The sequence below is a fragment of the Chiloscyllium plagiosum genome, unplaced genomic scaffold, assembly GCF_037043375.1.
Source record: "Chiloscyllium plagiosum isolate Xiang-an unplaced genomic scaffold, Cpla_swu_hap1 HiC_scaffold_15, whole genome shotgun sequence".
In the NCBI taxonomy this organism is placed as follows: Eukaryota; Metazoa; Chordata; class Chondrichthyes; order Orectolobiformes; family Hemiscylliidae; genus Chiloscyllium; species Chiloscyllium plagiosum.
The window spans coordinates 70352529-70378469 of NW_028270153.1; the positions used below are offsets into that span (position 1 = coordinate 70352529).

The window sequence follows — 25941 nt, forward strand, 5'->3', positions numbered from 1 at the left end:
GAACCTGCTGTCTGCTTTGTACGCTAATTGTTTAGATTAGATTACTTACAGTTGGAAACAGGCCCTTCGGCCCAACAAGTCCACACTGACCCTCCGAAGAGCAACCCACCCATACCCATTCCCCTACATTTACCCCTTCACCTAACACTACGGGCAATTTAGCAAGGCCAATACACCTAACCTGCACATTTTTGGACTGTGGGAGGAAACCGGAGCACCCGGCGGAAACCCACGCAGACACGGGGAGAATGTGCAACCTCCATGCAGACAGTTGCCTGAGGTGGGAATTGAACCCGGGTCTCTGGTGCTGTGAGGCAGCAGCAGCGCTAACCACTGTGCCACTGTGCTGTCCATGACTATTCACTTTATACATTAATGATCTAGATGAAGGAACTGAGGGCATTCTGACTAAGTTCGCAGATGATACAAAGATAAGTAGAGCGGCAAATAGTATTGAGGAGGCAGAGAGACTGCAGAAGGATTTGGACAGGTTAGGAGAATGGGCAAAGAAGCAACAGATGGAGTAGAATGTGGGAAAGTGTGTGGTCATGCAATTTGGTAGGAGGAATAGCATCATGGACTATTTTCTAAATGCGGAGAAAATTCAGAAGACTGAAGTGCAAAGAGACTTGGAAGTTCCGGTCCAGGATTCTCTCAAGGTAAACTTGCAGATTTATTCACTAGTTAGGAAGGCAAATGCAATGTTGGCATTTATTTTGAGAGGACTTGAATATAAAAACAGGCTCTATAAGGCTCTGGTCAGGCCATATTTGGTGTATTGTGCACAGTTTTGGGCCCTATGTCTCAGGATGGATGTACAGCCCTGGAGTGGGTTCAGAGAAGTTTACAAGAATGATCCCAGGAATGAAAAGCTTAACATATAAGGAATGTTTGAGGACTCTGGGTCTATACTCGATGGAGTTGAGAAAGATGAGGGGGATCTAATTGAAACTTACAGAATACTGAATGGCCTAGACAGAATGGATGTTGGGAAGATGTTTCCATTGGTAGGAGAGACTAGGGCCCGAGGGCATAGCTTGAGAGTAAAGACCTTTTAAGACAGAGATAAAGAGATTCCCTCATAAGCCACAGAGTGGTGAATGTATAGAATTCACTGCCACAGAAGGCTGTGGAGGCCAGGCCATTTAGTATATTTAAGACTGAAGGAGACAGAGTGTCAAAGAGATCAAGGGTTACAGGGAGAATGGTGTTGAGAAACTTATCAACCATGATTGAATGGCGAGGAGAAAGTGAGGACTGCAGATGCTGGATATCAGAGCTGAAAATGTGTTGCTGGAAAAGCGCAGCTGGTCAGGCAGCATCCAAAGAACAGGAGAATCGACGTTTCGGGCATAAGCCCTTCTTCAGGAATGAGGAAAGTGTGTCCAGCAGGCTAAGATAAAAGGTATGGAGGAGGGACTTGGGGTAGGGGCGTTGGAAATGCGATAGGTGGAAGGAGGTCAAGGTGAGGGTGATAGGCCGGAGTGGGGGTGGGGGCGGAGAGGTCAGGAAGAAGATTGCAGGTTAGGAAGGTGGTGCTGAGTTCGAGGGATTTGACTGAGACAGGGTGGGGGGAGGGGAAATGAGGAAACTGGAGAAATCTGAGTTCATACCTTGTGGTTGGAGGGTTCCTAGGCGGAAGATGAGGCGCTCTTCCTCCAACCGTCGTGTTCCTATGGTCTGGCGATGGAGGAGTCCAAGGACCTGCATGTCCTTGGTGGAGTGGGAGGGGGAGTTGAAGTGTTGAGCCACGGGGTGGTTGAGTTGGTTGGTCCAGGTGTCTCAGAAGTGTTCTCTGAAACGTTCCGCAAGTAGGCGGCCTGTCTCCCCAATATAGAGGAGGCCACATCGGGTGCAGCGGATGCAATAGATGATGTGTGTGGAGATGCAGGTGAATTTGCGGCAGATATGGAAGTATCCCTTGGGGCCTTGGAGGGAAGTAAGGGGGGAGGTGTGGGCGCAAGTTTTGCATTTCTTGCGGTTGCAGGGGAAGGTGCCGGGAGTGGAGGTTGGGTTGGTGGGGGGTGTGGACCTGATGAGGAAGTCACGGAGGGAGTGGTCTTTTCGGCACGTTGATAGGGGAGGGGAGAGAAATATACCCCTGGTGGTGGGGTCCGTTTGGAGGTGGCGGAAATGACGGCGGATGATACGCTGTATATGGAGGTTGGTGGGGTGTTAGGTGAGGACCAGTGGGGTTCTGGCCTAGTGGCGGTTGGAGGGGCGGGGCTCAAGGGCGGAGGAGCGGGAAGTGGAAGAGATGTGGTGAAGGGCATCGTCGACCACGTCTGGCGGGAAATTGCGGTCCTTGAAGAAGGAGGCCATCTGGGTTGTACGGATTTGGAACTGGTCCTCCTGGGAGCAGATGTGGCGGAGACGAAGGAATTGGGAATATGGGATGGCGTTTTTACAGAGGGCAGGGTGGGAGGAGGTGTAGTCTAGGTAGCTGTGGGAGTCGGTCGCCCGAGATAGAAATGGAAAGGTCTAGGAAGGAGAGGGAGGAGTCTGAGACGGTCCAGGTGAATTTGAGGTCGGGGTGGAAGGTGTTGGTAAAGTGGATGAACTGTTCAACCTTCTTGAGGGAGCACGAGGCAGCACCGATACAGTCATCGATGTAGCAGAGGAAAAGGTAGGGGGTGGTGCCAATGTAGCTGCTGAAGATGGACTGTTCCACATATCCTACGAAGAGGCAGGCAAAGCTGGGGCCCATGCGGGTGCCCATGGCTACTCCTTTGGTTTGGAGGAAGTGGGAGGATTGTAAAGAGAAGTTGTTCAGGGTGAGGACCAGTTCAGTCAGTCGAAGGAGGGTGTGAGTGGAAGGGTACTGGTTGGTACGGCGGGAAAGGAAGAAGCGGAGGGCTTTGAGTCCTTTGTGATGGGGGATGGAGGTGTACAGGGACTGGATGTCCATGGTGAAGATAAGGCGTTGGGGACCGGGAAAGCGAAAATCATGGAGGAGGTGGAGGGCATGGGTGGTGTCCTGAAACTTGGTGGGGAGTTCTTGGACTAAGAGGGACAGGACCGTGTCGAGGTATGCAGAGATGAGTTCGGTGGGGCAGGAGCAGGCTGAGACAATGGGTCGGCCGGGGCAGTCAGGTTTGTGGATTTTGGGCAGGAGGAAGAAACGGGCGGTGCGGGGTTGTGGGACTATGAGGTTGGAGGCGGTGGCTGGGAGATCCACTGAGGTGATGAGGTTATGGATGGTCTGGGAGATGATGGTTTGGTGGTGGGAGGTGGGGTCATGGTCAAGGGGGCAGTAGGAGGAGGTGTCCGCGAGCTGCCGTTTAATCTCAGCGGTATAAAGGTCGGTGCTCAGATTTCTCCAGTTTCCTCATTTTCCTTCCCCCCCACCTTGTCTCAGTCAAATCCCTCAAACTCAGCACCACCTTCCTAACCTGCAATCTTCTTCCTGACCTCTCCGCCCCCACCCCCACTCCGGCCTATCACCCTCACCTTGACCTCCTTCCACCTATCGCATTTCCAACGCCCCTACCCAAGTCCCTCCTCCCTACCTTTTATCTTAGCCTGCTGGACACACTTTCCTCATTCCTGAAGAAGGGCTTATGCCCGAAACGTCGATTCTCCTGTTCGTTGGATGCTGCCTGACATGATTGAATGGCGAAGCAGACTCAATGATCTGAATGGTCTAATTTCTACTCCTATGTCTTATGGTCTTATTTTCCTGTCTTTGTCCCATAACACTTGATTTAAGAATCTATTTCAGCCTTAAATATACTCAATAACCTAGGGTCTACTGCCCTCTGCAGTAAAATCCATAAATTCACTATGTAGGAGCAAATTACTTCAGATACTGGAATCTATACTGAAAACAACAAATGCTGGCGATCACAGTGCGTCAGTCACCGTACATGGACAGAGAGCAAGCTAACGTTTCGAGTCTAGATGACTCTTCACCAGAGCTGATGAGAAGTGTCGAGGGTGCAGCATTTATGCTATAGTTGAGGGTGGGGATGGAGTGTAATGTGCAGGTGGAGAAAGGATGTTGGTAGTTCAGATTAATTGATCAGAGTGTGACAATGGCAGAACAATGGTGTGTCCAGCTACCAGACTTGAAAGAACAAATAGTGGGTGAATGGGGGAGAGGGCATGATAATATAACAAGTAAAGCTAAAACAAAGGGAATTGGTTCATAATTTGGAGGTGTCAGTATTGAGTCCAAAAGATTGTAAAGTGCCTAGTCTGAGATGAGATGTTCCTCCAGTTTGTCCTGTGATTCACTCGAGACTAGCCTGCTGAGGTCAGTCAAGTGAGCATGCAAGCAGGATACTTTGTTAAAATGACTGGCTAAGTGAAGGTTGGGATCCTGCTTGCACACAGGTATTCTGCAAAGTGGTCACCCAGTCTGTGTTTAGTTTCTCCAGTGTTGAGTAGGCCACACATTGGGCACAGCAAATACAGTACACAAGATTGGAGGAGATATTAGTGAAATGCTGCTTCACCTGGAAAAACTATTTAGGCCCTTGGATGGTGAGCAGGGAGGAGGTGAAGGGGCAGATATTGCATCTTCTATGGTTACATGGGAAGGTATTGTGGGAAAGGGGATGGTGGTGTTGGTGATTAATGAATGAATTAGGAGGAACAGAGGCAACAATATCTGTGACATGCAGACAGGGGAGTAAAGGGAACATGTGTTTGATGGTGGCATTTTGCTGGATTTGTCCAAAATGGCGGAGAACGATCCTTTGACTGCAGAGGCTGATGGGATGAAAAGTGAGGAGCTCTTCATACCCCACATCCTGCGAGGATTCTTACCCATTCTCCCAGTTCCTTCACCTATGTCATTACTTTTTGGATGATGCCACCTTCCAAAACAGCGCTAGTGCCATGGTCTGCTTCTTCTGTAATCGTGGTTTCCTGCCCATTGTGGTTGACAGGGCCCTCAACCGCATACGGCCTATCACCCATGCCCCTTCCCATCAGTCACAATAGTGTAAGCAGGTCCCCTTTGTCCTCACTTTTTTTTCCCACCAGCCTCTGGTTCTAGACTGTCCCACAACAGGAAACAGTCTATCCACAACTAATCAGTCAATCCTCTAAGAATATTACATATTTCAGTAAGTTTGCTTTCCATTCTTCTAAGTTCCAGTGAGTACAGGCTCAATCTATTCAACCTCTCCTTGTAAAGCAGTCCCTCCTGACCCAGATCAATCTAGCAAACCTTTTGTAGACTGCCTCCAATGCCACCATATCTTTCTTTAGATAAAGTTCCAAAAGTATTCACAGTATTCAACCTGTGGTCCGATTAGAGTCTTGTATAGTTTTAGCAAGACTTCCCTATCCTTACTCCATTCCCTTTGGGAAAAACAGCAAAAGCTTTTTGTGAATTATGCATGATTACTCCCATATCCTTCTGTGCAGTAGTTTTCTACAAGTCTTTCTCCACTTGCATGATACTTGGCTCCTCCGTTCTTTCATGGATCCCCAAATGATCCTTCTACATCCCACAGAAATTTACCTGTACCTCCACAAATGTCAACTTCTGTATCCGTTGCGCCTACTGTGATCTCCTCTACATTAGGGACACAGGACGCCAAATTGCTGATCGTTTCAGTTAACATCTCTAGGACACTCGCACCAACTAACCCCACCGCCCTGTGGCTGAATTTTCCAACTCCCACTCCCACGCCACCAAGGACCTATAGGTCCTGGGCCTCCTCCATCACCAAACCCTAACCACCTGACACCTGGAGGAAGAATGCTTCATCTTCCGCCTTGGGACCCTGTAACCACACAAGATTAATATGGATTTCACCAGTTTTCTCATTTCCACTCCCTCCACATTGTCCTAGTCCTAAGCCTCCAACTTGGGACCATCTTCTTGACCAGTCCATTGTCTTTCCCATCTATCTGCTCCACCCTCCTCTCTGACCTATCACCATCTCCCCACCTTCACCTACCTATTACATTCTCAGCTACCTTCTCTAGTTGCTCTTGGAAAGGTGATGAGCTGCCTTCTTGAACTGCTGTAGTCCATGTACTGTAAATACATCTCCTGATTTATTATCTGTTCTACCATATAGCTACTGCTAGGGGGCCTATAGACTACTACTGCCTGTGTCTTCTTCCCCATTTTATTTCTTACCTCCACCCATATGGATTTTAAATCTTTTGATCCAAGATGATTTCTTGTTATCGTACTTATTCCATTCCTTAGGACAGTTCTATGCCACCATAATTTCCTTCCTGCATGTCCTTTAGAAAAATCTTATATTCCTGAATAATTAGTTCCCTTGAATGAAATGCTTACTGTTACAAGAATTATATAAGTGAAGGAATTGAAATGTATTTTTTATCAATGAGTGTGTTTTTATAATAAAGTCTGTAACATACACTTCGAGTGTTATATTATTTAATCTCAGTATGCCACCTGAGGTCTGCCCACGGTGAATACTTGATGAGTTGGCATGGTAGATGTAAGAGTGAAGGATGATGGGGATGAGTTGGCAATACATTGTTATAGGGGTTGTAAAGGGGAATGGAGGTGGGCAAGAATGGGTTGGCATGAAGAGCTTTGCATTGAGTGGAGTGGCTTAGTATGGCATGGAGAGTACGGGAGGCTAGGAAGAGGAGCACAGGTTAGCGTGGAAGATATGAAGCATTATGGGTAGTGATGGTAAAGAGGGAATGAGAAGTTATTTGGAAGCAGTGGAATAGTGGTAATATCAGTACTGTAGTAATCAGTGCAGCAGGCAAATGTTCTGGAGCTTGGATTTGAAATCCAGTGTGGTAGATGGTAAAATTTAGTTCAATAAAAAAAACAAAATCTGTATTTAAAAGCTAACCTAACTTGCTAATTTTTATTAAAACTTGAAACAAAATGGAAAATGCTGGAGAAAGTCAGCAGGTCTTGTAGCATCTGGAGTGAAAAACAGAGTGAATGTTTAAAATCCATTAATCCTTCAGAACCAATTAACTTTAGGGAATGAAATCTGCCATCCTTACTAGGTCTGGCCTACACCTGACTCCAGACCCGCAGTAATGTGATTGACTCCTAAATGGCCTTCTAAAATGGTGTGGAGAGTTAATCAATTCAAGGGCAGCTAGGAATAGGCAACAGATGGTGGCCTTGCCAGCAATATCCGCATCCCATTACAAGAGTTAAATGAAAATTGGGTTGGCATAGAACAGGCATGGGGAATTTGTAGAGATGAGAGGTAGAGAGATGTTTTATGTTCCATTTATTTACAATTTTGGACAACTGTTGCAGAACAATATTTGCCTAGCCCAATTGCACATCTCACATCTTCTCTCATTCACGGGCCGCTAAGCCTGACTCCCAAGAAACCCTAGCACACAGAACAAATTACAATTTCCAGAACACTTTCTCTTGGATTGGGTTTATGGATCTGGGGAATGTCCTGATGCTGCAGTCCCAACCCAGAAATGAAAACCTGGCCCTGATTGTCTGTCTGTTATAAACACAGCCGCTGGAGTCATAGTTAATTGCTGTGATGAATATCTTGCTTCCTATCTCCTGTAAAACAACTTGGGCCCATTTAACAAGCAAATTATCCAGGTTTGTTTTCACCAGAATTCAGAGCATGATATTTGATCACCTTCATTCTTCCTTTTAGCCCTTAGTTAAAGACTCAGACCAGAAACAAAAAAACTCATAAACCTTACATTTCTAACAATATACTTAAAATTTGAAGTCAGTCATATGTTGTGCAAAAGATAATCTGCACCCTTAATCTGTTTTAATTTGATTAAAATTTTTCTTACTGTCATTATTTTTTTAGGTACAAGACCACACAAATGCCCTGACTGCGCAATGGCATTTGTTACAAGTGGGGAGGTGGTGCGACACAGACGGTACAAGCACACCCATGAGAAACCCTTCAAATGCTCAATCTGCGATTATGCTAGTGTTGAGGTGAGTGCAATACTGTGCCTGTGTGACTGCCAAAGGACCCAGTGGTTTTGAAAACGAAAGGCAGGTTTTTGTCTTCTCTGTTTCTCTGGTAACTTAGTCCCCTAGGAGCAGAGGAATGAACTGGGCTTTCGCAATCTGTCACGTGGATGTGACTGTACATTGCTCAGCGATTTCTACAATGTTACATAAAAACATAGAAAATAGGTGCAGGAATTGGTCATTTGGCCTTTCAAGCCTGCACCACCATTCAATATGATCATGGCTGATCATGCAATCTAGTATCCCATCCCCATATCCCTTGATTCCTTCAGCCATAAGGGTCATGTCCAGCTTCCTCTTAAATATATCTAATGAACTGACCCCAACAGCTTCCTGTGAGAGAGAATTCCACAGGATTTACAGAATCTTATATCTTACGCCTTCAGTATGTCATCTGGGCCAGAATGACACCAGTGGTTAAAGTTCACTTGAGAATGTAACTTTTAAAAAGTTTTGTGATTTGCATATGAAAGAACTGAAACCAACATGGTCATTCTAAAAGATGAGAGACTTAACAAACCAGGTCTTTTTCAATATATAATTTCAGTTCCATCATACTGTAAACTTTTCCTATAAATTCTCTGTTTTCCAATTTTATACTCCACAAACACCTGATGAAGGAGCAACGCTCTGAAAGCTAGTGTTTCCAGTTAAACCTCTTGGACTATAACCTGGTGTTGTGTTATTTTTAACATTGTCTCTGTAACATGGTTTGTTCATTGTAAACATTGCAGAATTTTTAATAGTTTCGGTGCAGTCATTGTCAGTTCCAGCGCAGCCTTTGTTCATTTCAGCGCGGTCGTTGTCAGTTTCAGCGCAGACACTGTCAGTTTCAATGTTTGCATGGAAGTCCATTGCTGTAGTAATGGGCACTAATCGCTCTTCCTGAGAAGGACGATTATTGCAGCCCTGACTATTATCACTCTGTAGGAGTTAGTATCAAACTGTTAGCATTTCTATCAAAGGTGTTGGCTGGACCCAGACACTTCAGCAGGCAGTATACACTATTGATGTGTATTCTGTCCCCCACCCGCCATATACTAATTAACTTGGTAGTGAGTGCATTGTGCTGGCATTCTGGTGGCCCCAGGCAGTGTCTGTGTTTGTTCTGTTGTCTCTCTATATTGTAGTCCAGCGACCATCTTGTGTGTCAAGTGGCCGACTTATGGCTCAGTGGTCATCTTGTGTGTCCGTGTACCAAATGCCACCCTGCCCCGTGCCATCTCCCACGTCAGTTATGTACAGGAGGGAGAGAGAGAGTATGCATGTGAGAGTGTGTGTGCTTGCGTATGGGCAAGTGTGTGAGTGAAAGAGTGTATAGTGCAGTGGGGTCACCTATAGTGTGACATGAAGCCAAGGTCCCGGTTGAGGCCATCCTCATGGGCACCGAAGTTGGCAATCAGTCTCTGCTTGTCCACTTTGCATTGTTGGGAAGCAGATAAACTCAGGGCATGGGACTGAGATATCATAGCGATTACAGAAATGTGGTTTAGGTATGGACAGGACTGGCACTTAATGTTCCAGGATACAAATACTATAGGGGGGCAGGAGAGGAGGGGGAGTGGCGTTTTGATATGACAGCATTATTGCTGTACTTCAGGCATATATTCCTGGGAATACATTCAGGGAAATTATTTGGGTGGAACTGAGAAATAAGAAAGGGATGACCGGCTTATTGGGATTGTATAATAGATCCCCTAATAGTCAGCAGGAAATTGAGAAACAAATTTGTAATGAGATTTCAGTTATCTGTAAGAATAATAGGTGGTTATGGTAGGGGATTTTAATTTTCCAAACATAGACTGGGACTGCCTTAGTGTTAAGAGCTTAGATGGAGAAGAATTTGTTAAGTGTGTACAAGAAAATTTTGTGATTCAATATGTGGATGTGCCTACTAGAGAAGGTGCAAAACTTGACCTTCTTTTGGGAAATAAGGCAGGGCAGGTAACTGAAGTGTCAAGTGGGGGAGCACTTTGGGGCCAGCGACCATAATTCTATTGGTTTTAAAATAATGATGGAAAAGGATAGACCAGATCTAAAAGTTGAAGTTCTAAATTGGAGGAAGGCTAATTTTGACGGTATTAGGCAAGAACTTTCAAAAGCTGATTTGGGGCAGATGTTCACAAGTAAAGAGCCTTCAGAAATGAGATAACAAGAGTCCAGAGACCGTATATTCCTGTTAGGGTGAAAGGAAATGCTGGTAGGTGTAGGAAATGCTGGATGACTAGAGAAATTGTGGTTTAGGTTAAGAAAAAGAAGGAAGCATATGTCAGGTATAGACAGTAGAGATCGAGTAAATCCTTAGAAGAGTATAAAGGCAATAGGAGTATACTTGAGGGAAATCAGGAGGGAAAAAAGGGGACGTGATAGCTTTGGCAAATAGGGTTAAGAAGAATCCAAAGGATTTTTATAAACATATTAAGGACAAAAGGGTAACTAGGGAGATAATAGGGCCCCTCAAAGATCAGCAAGGCAGCCTTTGTGTGCAGTCACAGGAGATGGCGAAGATACTAAACGAGTATTTTGCATCAGTTTTTACTGTATAGAAGGACATGGAAGATATGGAATGTGGGGAAATAACTGGTGACATCTTGAAAGATGTCCGTATTACAGAGGAGGAGGTGCTGGATGTCTTGAAACACAAAGAAGTGGATAATTCCCCAGTATTTGATCAGGTGTACCCTTGAACTGTGCAGGAAGCTAGGGAAGTGATGACTGTGCCCCTTGCTGAGATATTTGTATTGTCGATAGTCACAGATGAGGTGCCGGAAGACTGGAGGTAGGCTAATGTGATGCCACTATTTAAGAAAGGTGGTAAGGAAAAGCAAGGAAACTATAGACCGATAAACCTGACATCTGTGGTGGGCAAATTGTTGGAGGGAACCCTGAGGGACAGGATTTACATGTATTTGGAAAGGCAAGGACTGATTAGGGATAGCCAAATTGCTTTGTGCATAGGAAATCATGTCTCATGAACTTGATAGAGTTTTATTGAAGAAGTAATAAAGACGATTGATGAGGGCAGAGCGGTGGACGTGATCTATATGGACGTCAGTAAGGTGTTCGAAAAGGTTCCTCAGGAGACTGGTTAGCAAGGTTAGATCTCATGGAATACTGAGAGAAGTAGCCATTTGGATACAGAACTAGCTTGAAGGTAGAAGATAGAGGGTGGTGGTGGAGGGTTGCTTTTCAGAATGGAGGCCTGTGACCACTGGTGTGCCACAAGGATCAGTGCTGGGTGCATTGCTTTTCATCATTTATATAAATGATTTGATGTGAACATAGGAGGTATAGTTAGTATGTTTGATGACACCATAATTGGAGGTGTAGCGGACAGAGAGAAGGTTATCTCAGAGTACAATGGGATCTTGATCAGATGGGCCAATGGGCTGAGGAGTGGCAAATGGAGTTTAATTTAGGTAAATGCAAGGTGCTGCATTTCAGAAAAACAAATCAGAGCAGGACTTATACACTTAATGGTAATGTCCTGGGGAATGTTGCTGAGCAAAGAGACCTTGCAGTGCAGGTTCATAACTCCTTGAAAGTAGCGTCGCAGATAGATGGTATAGTGAAGAAGGTGTTTGGTATGCTTTCCATTGAGTATAGGATTTGGAAGCGGTGTTGTGGCTGCACAGGACATTGGTTAGGCTACTTTTGGAATACTGCGTGCAATTCTGGTCTCCTTCCTATCGCAAGGGTGTTGTGAACCTTGAAAGGGTTCAGAAAAGATTTACAAGAATGTTGCCAGGTTGGAGAAAGGCTGAATAGGCTGGGGCTGTCTTCCCTGGAGGCTGAGGGGTGACATATAGAAGTTCAGAAAATCATGAGGGACATGGATAGACAAATAGACAAGGTCTTTTCCCTGGGGTGGGAGAGTCCAGAACGAGAGGGCATGGGTTCAGGGTGAGAGAGGAGAGATATAAAAGGGACCTTAGGGGCAATATTTTCATGCAGAGGATGGTGCGTGTATGGAATGAGCTGCCAGATGAAGTGGTGGAGTCTGGTACAATTATAGCATTTAAAAGGCATCTGGATAGGTCTATGAATAGGAAGAGTTTAGAGGGATGTGGTCCAAGCGCTAGTAAATGGGTCTCGATTAATTTAGGATATTTGGTTGGCATGGAGGAGTTAGTCTGAAGGGTCTGTTTCCGTGTTATACATCTGTATGACTCTGTGAAGGACAAATTTGAATAGATTGCAATAAATTCGAGCACATCGCATATAGCATCTCAGATTCCTTGTGTTGAGGCAATTTTCTATAGAATGCTGCAAACATAATGGGAAATTTAATTTGTAGTAGAAAGGTCAAATGAATATCTGTTTCATTTTGCTACCAAATGAAATGCACTGAAAATAGTATGGAGTTTCTAGGTAACTATTTAAATTATCAATGCTTTAATCATTTACTCTTGGATGGTGAGAACTGTTTCCTGTATGCCCAAAGCAAAAGATGTTATCATACTTTTAATAAATAATATAGAGGTGATTATTGAGACATAGCTGCAGAATGGTCAGGTTTGGGAACTAAGTATACCAAGTTAGGAGATTTTCAGAATGGACAGGGAAAATAGCAGAGGGGTGGAAGTAGCCTTACTAATTCGAAACAAATTTACTTCACAGGTGAGGCAGGATATAACAAAGGGGAAATATCCAGTGAAGACTGTATGGGTGGAACAGTAAAGGATCTGAACTGTAGTAGGTGTTGGGTACAGAGCTAGTACAAAATTTTATAAATGCAGAAATTAGAAAAGTAGATAACAACGCCTGAGTAGTAATAATAGGGGATTTTGATTTTTAACACAGATTGGGAGAGGTAGACAAATACTTGACAGAAAGGGAGTGAATTTGCCCAGGATATTTTCCTACAGCGATACGTCCTGGATGCAACAAGGGAACAAGCAATATTGGATTTAATAATGAGTAATGGGCTGGATTTAATTGGTAATCTAATTGTGTGTGGACGCTTATCAAATAATGATTGTAACATGATTGAAATCAATGTAGCATTTGAAAGCAAATCAGCTGCTAGAGTTTTAGATTTAGGTAAGGTCTACATTAATGAGATGAGACAGAAACTGTCCACCATAAACTGGGAAATTCTGCTAATGGGTAACACAACTGAAAGCTAGTGTGCTTCCAATTAAACCTGTTGGACTATAACCTGGTGTTGTGTGATTTTCAATTGAAGAACGGTGGGAAGTGTTTAAAGAACCATTTAACACAATACAACACCAGTTTATATCGCTGAAAGGGAAGAACTCCACTTGAGCCATGAACAATTAAACAGATAAGGGACAGCAATAAACTGAAAGAAATGGCTTACAAACATACAAAACGCAGCAAAGATCTTGCGGAATGGAGATAGTACAAAGACCAGCAAAGGGCCATAAAGCAACATGTAAGAGCCACTAAATGGAATCACAGACGAACACTTGCCCAGGGCATCAAAATAAATAAGAAGCATTTTTCTTGTTACATAAAGGGAAAGTGGGTAGTCAGGAGCAATGTTGGCCCAATAAAGACTGAAAGTGCTATGGAACGACTATGAAAAAAATGGCAGACATGTTGAATAATTACTTTGCTCAAGTACTTACAGTAAAAAAATGTTAGCTTGCTGGTATTCCTGCAGAATTTAATAGTAGATTGGGAAGAGGGTCTGAATAAAATTAACACAAATAAAACATTGGTAATGAGGAAATCTTTTTTATATATTCATTTGTGGGATGTGGGAGTTGCTGTCTGGCCAGAATTTATTGCTCATCCCCATTTGCCATTGAGAAGATGGTGGTGAGATGCCTTTTTGAACTGCTGCAGCCCACCTGTTGATCCACAATGCCATTAGGGAGGAAATTCTAGGAATTTGACCCAGCAACAGTGAAGGAACAGTTATATATTTCCATATCAAGGTAGTGAGTGGCTTGGAGGGGAACTTGAAAGTGGTGGCGTTCCCATATATCTGCTGCCCTTGTCCTTCTAGATGGAAGTGGTTGTGAATTTGGAAGGTGCTGTCTGAGGTTCATTGCTGAATTGCTGCAGTGCATCTTGATAGTACATACTGCCGCTACAGAGCATTGGTAGTGGAGGGAGTTGATACTTGTGGACGTAGTGCCAATCAAACGGGCTGCTTTGTTGTGGATGGTGTTAAGTTCTTGAGATTGTTGGGGCTGCACTAATCCAGGCAAGTGGGAAGTTTTCTATTTCGCTCCTGACTTGTTCCTTGTAGATGGTGGATAGGCTTTCAGGAGTCAGGAGGTGAGTTACCCGCCGCAGTATTCCTGGTTTCAGACCTGCTTTAGGTGACACTGTGTTTACATGGCAAATACAATTGAGTTTCTGGTCTATGGTAATTCCCAGGATGTTGATAATGGGGGATTCAGTGATGGTAACACCATTGATTAGATTAGTTTAGTTTAGTTTAGATTAGATTACTTGCAGTGTGAAAACAGGCCCTTCGGCCCAACAAGTCCACACTGCCCCGCCGAAGCGCAACCCACCCATACCCCTACATTTACACCTTACCTAACACTACGGGCAATTTAGCATTGCCAATTCACCTGACCCGCACATCTTTGGACTGTGGGAGGAAACCGGAGCACCCAGAGGAAACCCACGCAGACACGGGGAGAACGTGCAAACTCCACACAGTCAGTCGCCTGAGACGGGAATTGAACCCGGGTCTCTGGCGCTGTGAGGCAGCAGTGCTGACCACTGTGCCACCGTGCCGCCCACTCAAGGGGCAATGGTTAGATTGTCAAAGAGCAATGGTTAGTTTGTCTGTTAATGGTGATGGTCAGAGCCTGGTATTTGTGTAGCATGAATATTATTTGCCACTTGTTAGCCCAAGCCTAGATATTGTCCAGATCTTGTTGCTTTTGGACATGGAGACCTTCAGTATCTGAGGGGCTGTGAATAGTACTGAACATTGTGCATTCATTGGCAAACATCCCCATTTCTGACCTTATGATGGAGGGAAAGTTATTGAAGAACTAAATTGAATTAAAGAGTGATAAATCCCAGGACCTGATGGTTTCCATCTGAAGATGTTAAAGGAAGTAGGGAAGCACATTGTAGATGCCCTAACTGTAATCTTTCAGAATTCCATAGTTACAGGAGTCATTCCTCTGGATTGGAAAATTGAAGATGTCACTCTGCTTTTTAAGAAGGGCAAAAGAGGAAAACCAAATAATTACAGACCACTTAGCCTAACATCTGTGATGAAGAAATTATTGGAGCCTATATTCAAGGATGTGGTAACTGAACTCCATGAAAATTTTCAGTTAATTACAGACAATCAGCATGGATTCATACCTGACAAACCTGATTAAATTGTTTGAAGTGGTAACTACTGTAAGTCCCACAGAAGAGGTTGTTAATTAAGGTGGAAGCCCATGAAATTGAGGGCAAGTTACTGAAAAATTTCTGACATAGATTGAGTGGCAGGTGACCGAAAGTAGGGACAATGGATAGCTACTAAGATTGGTGGTGTGTGACCAATGGTGTCCTACAAGGATCTGTGTTAGGGTATCAATTATTCACATTATTTATTAATGATTTGGAGAATGGCATATCAAAGGGAAAAAAAAGTAGGAAAAGGGATATTGAAAGATTAAATGAACGGGCAAAACTGTGGCAGATGGAGTTCTTGTAAGCAAGTGTTTGGTTGGACTGAGAAAGTTTGGCTGGTGCTGTCTAGATGATATGAAATTAAATACAGTGGATGTCCAAAGAGACTTGGGTTCATGTGCATAGATCTTTAAAATGTAACAACAGGTGCAGAAAATAATCAAGAGAGCTAATACCAGCCTTTATACCTGGACGATTTGAGTACAAGAATGCAGAAGTTCTGCTGCAGTTATGCAAGACCCAGGTTCAACCCCAGTTGGAGTACTTAGAGCAGATTTGTACAGTTTAACATAGGAGGAACGTTTGAGGACTCTGGGTCTATGCCCGAAACGTAGATTCTCCTGCTCCTTGGATGCTGCCTGACCTGCTGCGCTTTTCCAGCAACACATTTTCAGCTCTGATCTCCAGCATCTGCAGTCCTCACTTTCTCCCCGACTCTGGGTCTATACTGAGTTCAGAAGGATAAAGGGGGATTTAATTGAAACTTGCAGAATTCTGAATTGCCTGGGCAGAGTGGATGTTGGGAAGATGTTTCCGTTGGTAGGAGAGACTAGGACCTGAGGGCATAACCTTAGAATAAAAGAAAGATCTTTTAGAGATAAGGAGAAAACTCTTCAGCCAGAGAGTAGTGAATCTGTAGAATTCATTGCCACAGAAGTTTGTGAAGGCCAGGTCATTGAGTATATTTAAGATGGAGAAAGATAGGTTCTTGATTATCAAGGGTTACAGGGAGAAATTGGGAGAATGGGGTTGAGAAACTTATCAGCCATGATTGAATGGTGGAACAGATGCGATGAGCTGAATGGCCTAATTTCTGCTCCTCTGTCTTATGATCTTCAGGTCTGGCAGCATCTGTGGAGAGGAAGCAAAGTTAACATTTCAGGTCCAGTGACCCTTTCTCAGAACAGCATTTATCATCCTGTGTGCAAGCAGTTTATCCAGTTTCCCACCACACAATGACTACAATTCCAAAGTATTCCAATGTCTGTAAAGCATTTTGAACATTCAGAGGTTTCAAAACATTGTTTACCATAGATCACAGATTAAAAGTCAACTTCCAAAGCTTTAAAAATCCTCCCAAAACAGGGACGAATCATGTTAAAATCAAGTTCTCAGTAGGATTTTTCTGCACCTCCATGAAAACAATTGGAAAGAAGATGACAGGGCGAAGTTGTTAATTAATAATATATGGAACAGGCATCCTGGTAACTTATGTAAAGAGCGTTGCTTATTATTGTGGGACATGTTCAAATCCGGTAGAACTGATGAGGTCAAAATCTGCCTGCCATGAAGTAACACACTTTAGTTATACAAATCTTTGGATGTGTATGTCAACAAATCATTTGAGAAACACATTCACACAACATGGATGGGAGATGGAGAAAAAAAAAATCACAAAGGGCTTAGTTTTTATGGTCCTAGTGCCCCAAGTATAGGAGTTTGACAGGTTTGGATTGTAAGCCTACATTCCCAATCGAGAGGGGTGCTGGAAAAGCATAGCAGGTCAGACTGCATCTGAGGAGCAGGAGAATTGACGTTTCGTGCATAAGCCCTTCATCAGCCTTTCGTCAATCTCGACTCTGATCCCCAGCATCTGCAGTCCTCACTTTCTCCTAGTCTACATTCCCAACCTGACCAGTTCCATCTTGGCAATAAGTATGACCTAATCCTCTTTATTCATTGTGGAATTGGGCCAACTTTCAGTGGACACATGGTTCATGGCACATCAGAGGAGTCATTGAAACATAGTCTGAATAAGGGAACATTTTGAAAGAAATTCCTCATGTCTTACCGCTGCCTCCACACCAAGCTAGTCACCCCACATTTCCTTCCTCCATGGATTTTGATAAACTCCATTCCATTCCCCTCCACCCACCCCAAAGTTCCTAATATCCAGTATGCCAAGCAATGGCATTTCAGTGCCCACTCACCCACTGGAGCGCCTAGACAATATTAGAGACTGAAACAGCGGCCCGCAGGGAAAACATTGCTTGTGATTGACAGATCTGGCTCTCTGACCTATTCTGCTACCCACATAATATTTATTTATGCTGGATAAAGATTGCAAATCCTTGAAGTTTCTTCTATTGATACTTCAAAGGGTCTGGATCAGAAACACATTTATTGGTCTGTTTCCTTAAGGGAACAGAAGAGAGTTTATTTATATGCTCCCCCTTGATTTTATGGTTTCCTGATATGCAGTTGGTGTATAAACTTCCATCAGATCATTCAAAAATGTGGAATGTTCAATTCATGGATGGAGAGGAAGATGAATTGCTGATTCTGAAACAGAAAGTGCTAAACCTGACCAAAGAGAGAACTTTATAATGGTGTCAAAACCAAGTGGACTCAGGAAGAGTTTGATTAACTCTTAGCAGCATCATATGCTGAAGATATTGAATTTGATTGTTTTAAAAGGTTCTACCCCTTGCAGAATTATTTAATTGGATAAAATGTTGCATTGATTTAATTTGAATTTCAGGCTTTGCATTTTAACCGTATTTCAAAATGGTGGCGAGCTGCACATTTTAGTTTGCATATTGGTTCATGTATTATACTCAGTGTATTGGTCATCCCTGTTTTGGGAGGATTTTTCAAAGCTTCAGAAGTTGACTTTTAATCTGTGATCTATAGTAAACAATATGTTTTGAAACTTTTGAATGTTTCAAATGTTTTACAGCCAGTGGAATACTTAGGAAGTGCAGTCATTGTTTGGTAGGAAAGCAGACAGTTTGCACATAGGGTACTATCATCTATATTTGTGAGATAAATGACCAAGTAGTCTATTTTGATTAGGGATAAATGTTACACAGAACATCAGGAGAATTCTCCTGCTTCTCTTTGAATAGAGCTATGGGATGTTTTCCATCCCTCCCCCTGAAGGGACAGGTGAAACTACAGTTTATTGAAAGTAAGTGGGCGGCACGGTGGCACAGTGGTTAGCCCTGCTGCCTCACAGCGCCAGAGACCCGGGTTCAATTCCCGCCTCAGGTGACTGACTGTGTGGAGTTTGCACGTTCTCCCCGTGTCTGCGTGGGTTTCCTCCGGGTGCTTCGGTTTCCTCCCACAGTCAAAAGATGTGCAGGTCAGGTGAATTGGCCATGCTAAATTGCCCATAGTGTTAGGTAAGGGGTAAATGTAGGGGTATGGGTGGGTTGCGCTTCGGCGGGGCGGTGTGGACTTGTTGGGCCGAAGGGCCTGTTTCCACACTGTAAGTAATCTAATCTAATCTAAAAAAAAAGAGGAGCTAGGCAGCCATGAAATATAGCTTTGAAGAAAGACCATATCATGATAATTTATACAAAGACATACAGTGTCAGACCTTGTCTAAAATTAACTAGGAGAAAGTGAGGACTGCAGATGCTGGAGATCAGAGCTGAAAAATGTGTTGCTGGAAAAGCGCAGCAGGTCAGGCAGCATCTAAGGAGCATGAGAATCAACGTTTCGGGCATTAACCTTTCTTCAGGAACGAGGAAGGTGTGCCAAGCAAGCTAAGATAAAAGGTAGGGAGGAGGGTCTTGGGGGAGGGGCGTTGGGAATGCGATAGGTGGAAGGAGGTTAAGGTGAGGGTGATAAGGTGAGGGTGATAGGCCAGAGAGGGGGTGGGGGCGGAGAGGTCGGGAAGAAGATTGCAGGTCAAGAAGGCGGTGCTGAGTCCGAAGGTTGAGACTGAGATAAGGTGGGGGGAGGGGAAATGAGGAAGCTGGAGAAATCTGCATTCATCCCTTGTGGTTGGAGGGTTCCTAGGCGGAAGATGAGGTGCTCTTCCTCCAGGCATCGAGTTGCCATGGTCTGGTGATGGAGGAGGCCAAGGACCTGCATGTCCTTGGCGGAGTGGGAGGGGGAGTTAAAGTGTTCAGCCACGGAGCGGTTGGGTTGGTTGGTGCGGGTGTCCCAGAGGTGTTCTTTGAAACGTTCCGCAAGTAGGCGGCCTGTCTCCCCAATGTAGAGGAGGCCACGTCGGGTGCAGCATATGCAGTAAATGATGTGTGTGGAAGTGCAGGTGAATTTGTGACGGATATGGAAGGATCCCTTGGGGCCTTGGAGGGAAGTGAGGGGGGAGGTGTGGGCGCAAGTTTTGCATTTCTTGCGGTTGCAGGGGAAGGTGCCGGGAGTGGAGGTTGGGTTGGTGGGGGGTGTGGACTTGACAAGGGAGTCACGGAGGGAGTGGTCTTTCCGGAACGCTGATAGGGGAGGGGAGGGAAATATATCCCTGGTGGTGGGGTCCGTTTGGAGGTGGCGGAAATAACGAAGGATGATATGATGTATCTGGAGGTTGGTGGGGTGGTAGGTGAGGACCAGGGATTCTGTCATGGTGGCGATTGGAGGGGCGGGGTTCAAGGGCAGAGAAGCGGAAGTGGAGGAGATGCGGTGGAGAGCATCGTCAACCACGTCTGAGGGGGAATTGCGGTCTTTGAAGAAGGAGGCCATCTGGGTTGTTCGGTATTGGAATTGGTCCTCCTGGGAACAGATGCGGCGGAGGCGAAGGAATTGGGAATATGGGATGGTGTTTTTACAGGGGGCAGGGTGGGAGGAGGTGTAGTCCAGGTAGCTGTGGGAGTCGGTCGGTTTATAGTAAATGTCCGTGTTGAGTCGGTTGCCTGAGATAGAAATGGAGAGGTCTAGGAAGGGGAGGGAGGAGTCTGAGACGGTTCAGGTAAATTTGAGGTCGGGGTGGAAGGTGCACATAACAAGTTTGCACTGCAGTTTCTCATGCCTATCATGGGCTTAAAGTATTGGTCACGGATTTCAGATGTAATTGAGAAAAAGGCAGTTATGGCCATCGTACAGTGAATGAGTCAAAGTTGTTACATGCTCGTTTCTGTTATTCACTTTAATTAATAGTTTCAGTTGTAAACCATGGATATCATATTTCATTCTCATATTTTATTCTTATTAGGTAAGTAAACTGAAGCGACACATCCGTTCTCACACCGGGGAGCGTCCTTTCCCGTGCACATTTTGCAGCTATGCTAGCAGAGATACATACAAGCTGAAGCGACATATGAGAACTCACTCAGGTATGTTCTGGACTTTTTGGTTATTCTTTCTATGGATTATGGCAATATCCAGTCCATTAAGCAGACTTCCTCTGTATTAGTATCATAACTGCACAGTGAAAATTTGTAGTATTTTTATTTTGCTGTTGCAGTAAGAAAACTTCTTTTTTGTATCTTTAAGCCCTTCCTTTGAAGTATGATTTGATGTAATACAAAGATTCATAGGTTTCTTAACAGACAGATCACGAACCCAACCATTATGTCAACCAGTAGTATGGTTAGTTAATATGGTGGAGGGTTTCATGGGTTCTCATAATCTTTACAATGAGGAGAGAGTATTTACAACCACCAGAAATGAGCCTCTTGGTTGTTAACTTCCAGACGCAGAGCCAGATTCTGCAAGCTACTTTGACTCACTCACTCAGGCAGCAGTGCTGCCACTCAATAGATTGGTAGTTCCATACAGAAAATCCTACCTTAGTAAAGAGATTCCACAGAAAGACCAAATGGTAAGTACATCACCATCATTGAATGAAACACATTTGAAGGTCCCATGGTGATAGTTAGCCTCTGCTTAGTTAGCCCCAACCTTTGCTAACCATGACGTGGAGGAGCTGGTGTTGGACTGGAGTGGACAAAGTTAAAAATCACACAACAGGTTATAGTCCAGCAGGTTTATTTGGAAGCACTACCTTTCGGAGCGCTGCTCCTTCATTAGGTAGCTGTCTAGTGAAGGAGCAGCACTCTGAAAGCTAGTGCTTCCAAATAAACCTGTTGGACTATAACCTAGTGTTGTGTGGTTTTTAACTGTGTCCAACATTTGCTGTCAGTATGATCTATCACAGTTGGGTGTGGTGGAGGAGTGGATTGCTCTACTAGTTTGAGTGCCTCTGGCCTGTGCCAGGAAATGTAAAAAGCTTCCAGAATTATTGTTTTTGGTTGCCCACCTGAAATATAAATGTGTATGGATATTGAACAAAATGTTTTTTGGGTTAGTTTTAAAAACCTGCCAGTGCTAACTCTTAAAGCTTAAACAAGGGATTTGAATGCTTAAGGAGAACTTCGGCAATTATGGAACTGAGACAGGGTAGTAAATCTGAAGGGGTGGAGAAAAAAGTACACAGAAAGAAAATAAGTATTGAAAAGAAAAGCTGTGAAGGTGGAGTGCATGTGTCAAAGTGACAACTCTATATTGTGCTGAGAGTAGTAATCAAGATTCTGAACTTGTGTAAGAAACTGTTGGAAGAAGCAAGTTTGGTATTCTACAAGAAAGACTAACTGAATCTTAGTAACCTTTTTCTTTTGACTTGAAATTCTTACTTATAACCATAAGGAGCAGAATAAGGCCATTCGGCCCATCAAGTATGTTCTGCTGAACATGACTGATACGTTTCTCAACCCCATTCTCCAGCCTTGTCCCTGTAACCCTTGATCCTCTTAACAATCGAGAACCTATCTATCGCTGTGTTAAATGCATTCAATGACTTGGCCCCCATAACCCTCTGTGTCAATGAGTTCTACAGATTAATTACCTTCTAGCAGAAGAAATCTTTCCTCATCTCATTTCTAAAGGGTCATCCCTTCACTCTGAGCCAATGCCCTCGGGTTCTAGTCGCTCCAGCAAGCAGAAACATGTTCACCATGTCCACTCTATCCAGGCTGCTTAGTATCCTGTAAGTTTCAATCAAATTATTGTCATCCTTCTAAATTTCATTAAGTATAGACCCAGAGTTCTCGACCACCCTTCATGTGACAAGTCCTTTATCCCTGGGATCATTCTTGGAAACCTTCTCTGGACCTCCTCCAAGGCCAGCACATCTTTTCTTAGCCACAGGGACCAAAACAGCTCACAATATTCCATAGTGGGTCTGACCAAAGCCTCAATTGCACATGTGTGCTCATGCCCAGCATGTGTCCATTGTTAAGATGTAACGTAACGCTGTTTCTGACATGCTGGAAATCTTTAATTGGTAATTTCATTGACATTTTACATGGATTTGTTTCAAATCTTTACCAAATTATTTCTTTAGTTTATGCTGCTAAATCAATCCACCTGGAGACATGCAAATTGTTTGTATCAGGTATGGAAATTAAAGCTGACTAGTTACAGAAGATTCAAATCTAGATTGCTCATGTTTTTTATTCAGTAACAGCTAATTTAATAATAACTTATCCATAGATAGCAATTTCACTATTTGCCATGAATTAATGTTCTTTTAAAATTAATTTGCAGTGATGGGGTTTTGCTGATAATTTTGTTTTTAGTGATTAACATTCATTGGTTTCTTTATTCTAGAAATGTTGATTTTATTTCAAGGGGCAGATATTGCATGCTCAAAAATGTCTGCAAAGCTACTACTACAATGCTTATTCATTTTTGTGTATTACGGAATAAGATGTAATTTGGTTCTGATTATAATTTATAAGTAATGAGCTGAATAACAAGGCTTGTAATTTCTGACTTTTTTATAGGGGAGAAGCCTTACAAGTGCCATGTGTGCGAGGCTAATTTTACACAGAGTGGAACGATGAAAATGCACATCCGACAGAAGCACACAGACAATGTGCCCAAATACCACTGTCCTCACTGTGATGCCATCATTGCAAGAAAAAGTGACTTGGGTAAGATCAACCAGAAAAAGCTAGTTTTGGTAGCTCAGAGGCAATGGAAATTAAAACTTTAACAATAGCCTCAATTTTACATTTTAAATGGCACTAGAGGCCAGAATCTAAATATCCTTCCCCTCAGTCTGACCCCTGCAGAAGTACAGCTGCCATCAGTGAGATCTGATTTTGCGAGTAGGAGGTACAGTCCACAATTAGAGTCATAGAGATGAACAGCACGGAAACAGACCCTTCGGTCCAACTTGTCCATGCCGACCAGTTATCCCAACCCAATCTAGTCCCACCTGCCAGCACCCAGCCCATATCCCTCCAAACCCTTCCTATTCAATATACCCATCCAGATGCTTTTTCAATGTTGTAATTGTACTAGCCTCCACCACTTCCTCTGACAGCTCATTCCATATACGTACCATCCTTTGCGTGAAAATATTGCCCCTTAGATCTCTTTTATATCTTTCCCCTCTCATGCTAAACCTATGCCCTCTAGTTCTGGACTCCCCCACCCCAGGGAAAAGACCTTGTCTATTTATCCTATCCATCCCCTCATGATTTTATAAAGCTCTATAAGATCACCCCTCAGCCTCCGACGATCCAGGGAAAACAGCTCTAGCCTATTCAACCTCTCCCTATAGCTCAAATCCTCCAACCCTGGCAACATGCTTGTAAATTTTTTCTGAACCCTTTCAAGTTTCACACATGCATGCAATATTTCAAAAGTGGCCTAACCAATGCCCTGTAAGCCGCAACATGACCTCCCAACTCTTGTACTCAGTACTCTGACCAATAAAGGAAAGCATGCCAAACACCTTCTTCATTATCCTATCTACCTGCGACTCCACGTTCAAGGAGCTATGAACCAGCAACACTCCCTAGTGTATAAGTCCTACTAAGATTTGCTTTCTCAAAATGCAGCACCTCACATTTATCTAAATTAAACTCCTCCTGCCACTTCTCAGCCCATTGGCCATCAATCCTGGTAGAGAATGACCTAAAATAGCCGGAATATTTTGGTGAACTGTGGCAAGACATCTTTGGGAGTGGTCAGGCTTCCTTAGGAGAGGTAAATTGCCCCATGGAATTGTAGACATGAATGTGCACCAAATGAAATTTACCAAAGCTTCTTAGACAGCATATTCCAAATCCATGACCACTTTCATCTAGAAGAACCTGGAACACCACCACCTGCAAGTTCCCCTCCAAGCTACTCACCACCCTGTCTTGGAAGTATACTGCTGTACCATCACAGTAGTTGGGTCAAATGCCTTGAATTCCCTCCCTACCGACATTGCGGATCAACCCACAGCAAGTGGATTGCAATGGATCAGGAAGGCAGCTCACCACCGCCTACTCAAGGGCAAATAGGGATGGGCTATCAATGCTGGCCAGTCAGCGACGCCCAAGAATAAAAAAAATTGTGTGAACCAATGAATCTGATTCACACCACATTTTGGCAGAATGTTATTTTTGTTGAGTTTCATGGTCTAGTGAGATTTCTTACCTGATAATCCCAAACTTGCCTCATTAACTACTTATCAAGCCCCTTGCAACCCTGAGTCTTTTATTAGTTGCTGTAGCAAGGGTACTTGTCATTGCCAGATATCCTGGGATACGCTGGCATCCCTGGTACGAGCACCATCTTTATACCCCAATCATGCCCCCAGAGTTGCATTGGCAGCTTAGAGTTACCATTCACTGTCATCAGAGTGGCACAGCAACTAAAAACTTATGGTTCTCACAGCTGTCACTTCTTTGCAAATACAACTGTACATTCCTACACCATTCTCTGTTTAAGCTCCGGGACACACATCTCACCTGACTTAAATCACAACCTACTCTAAGTTACTGATACTTTTTCCCTAGTGTTCACTGTGACTGAGAATTGTTTAATGTGGGATAATCACAATACAGGGAAGCTGTTAGTCACCTCAAAACATTCACTTTCATTTGCAATAACGAAAAGTGAACAGAAATCAAATAAACAGAAGTAACATTTGCCTCTCAGAACAGAAACAAATTGCTTGCCTGTCCTGCACTGATAATTTTATGGTCATTAGCAATCGCTGCATTTATCTGTCGCCTACACGTTGTCCATTAAGTCCTATATGGTTTGTAGTGTCAGAACTGCTATGCTTGAGTACGGTGTTTAATATTCTCATCCCCCTCTGTGAAAAATGCCCCTGCTGTCCAAGATCATCAGCATTGCTTTGTTTCCTGTTCTAGTTGTGCAGAGAACAGCATGCTAAGATTATGCAGTGCACTCTGGAGTCTACTGAAATACACCCTTATCCTGGTCCAAGCTGTGGAATCTGATCAGTATGCTTATCATCTGCCACCATGGCCATGACCAAAGAATGGACTGCATTCTATCTACACTGCCTTAGTTAGGAGGTTGCAGAGTAGAGTCATCAGTCATGGTCACACTGGGTATCTCTTGTCTCCCAATAATCATGTGCACCCTCAACCATAGCAGAATCACAGGCGTTCCCAAGGATATAGGCATTGTGACAGCTCCCAGGCTCCTGTACAGAAAGTTCCAAGTGAAATTGATGATCACTAATGACTTGCACCTTGATGGAATGGAACCCTTTTCCATTGAAAAGCATACTGCCCAGGCGTCTACTGACCTCATTACGGGAAACAGGATGAAGTAGTGAGATTTGGCACAAATGGCATCAGTCACAGCCATGATGCATTTGTGTGTGGACAATTGGCGCAGGTCTTGGGAACTTCTTCTCAGGTGGCTTCATGGAGTCAGGAATTGCC

General features: G+C 43.9%; 1 protein-coding gene across 1 annotated transcript in view; it reads left to right on the forward strand.

Moving 5' to 3' along the window:
• The window catches only part of LOC122540775 (transcriptional repressor CTCF-like), a 224243-nt gene that overhangs the window by 19568 nt on the left and 178734 nt on the right, over positions 1-25941 (forward strand). The window contains exons 5-7 of the mRNA XM_043676988.2: positions 7758-7891; positions 20454-20574; positions 23026-23175. Coding sequence (XP_043532923.2) covers positions 7758-7891; positions 20454-20574; positions 23026-23175 — 405 coding nt within the window. The remainder of the gene's footprint in view (positions 1-7757; positions 7892-20453; positions 20575-23025; positions 23176-25941) is intronic.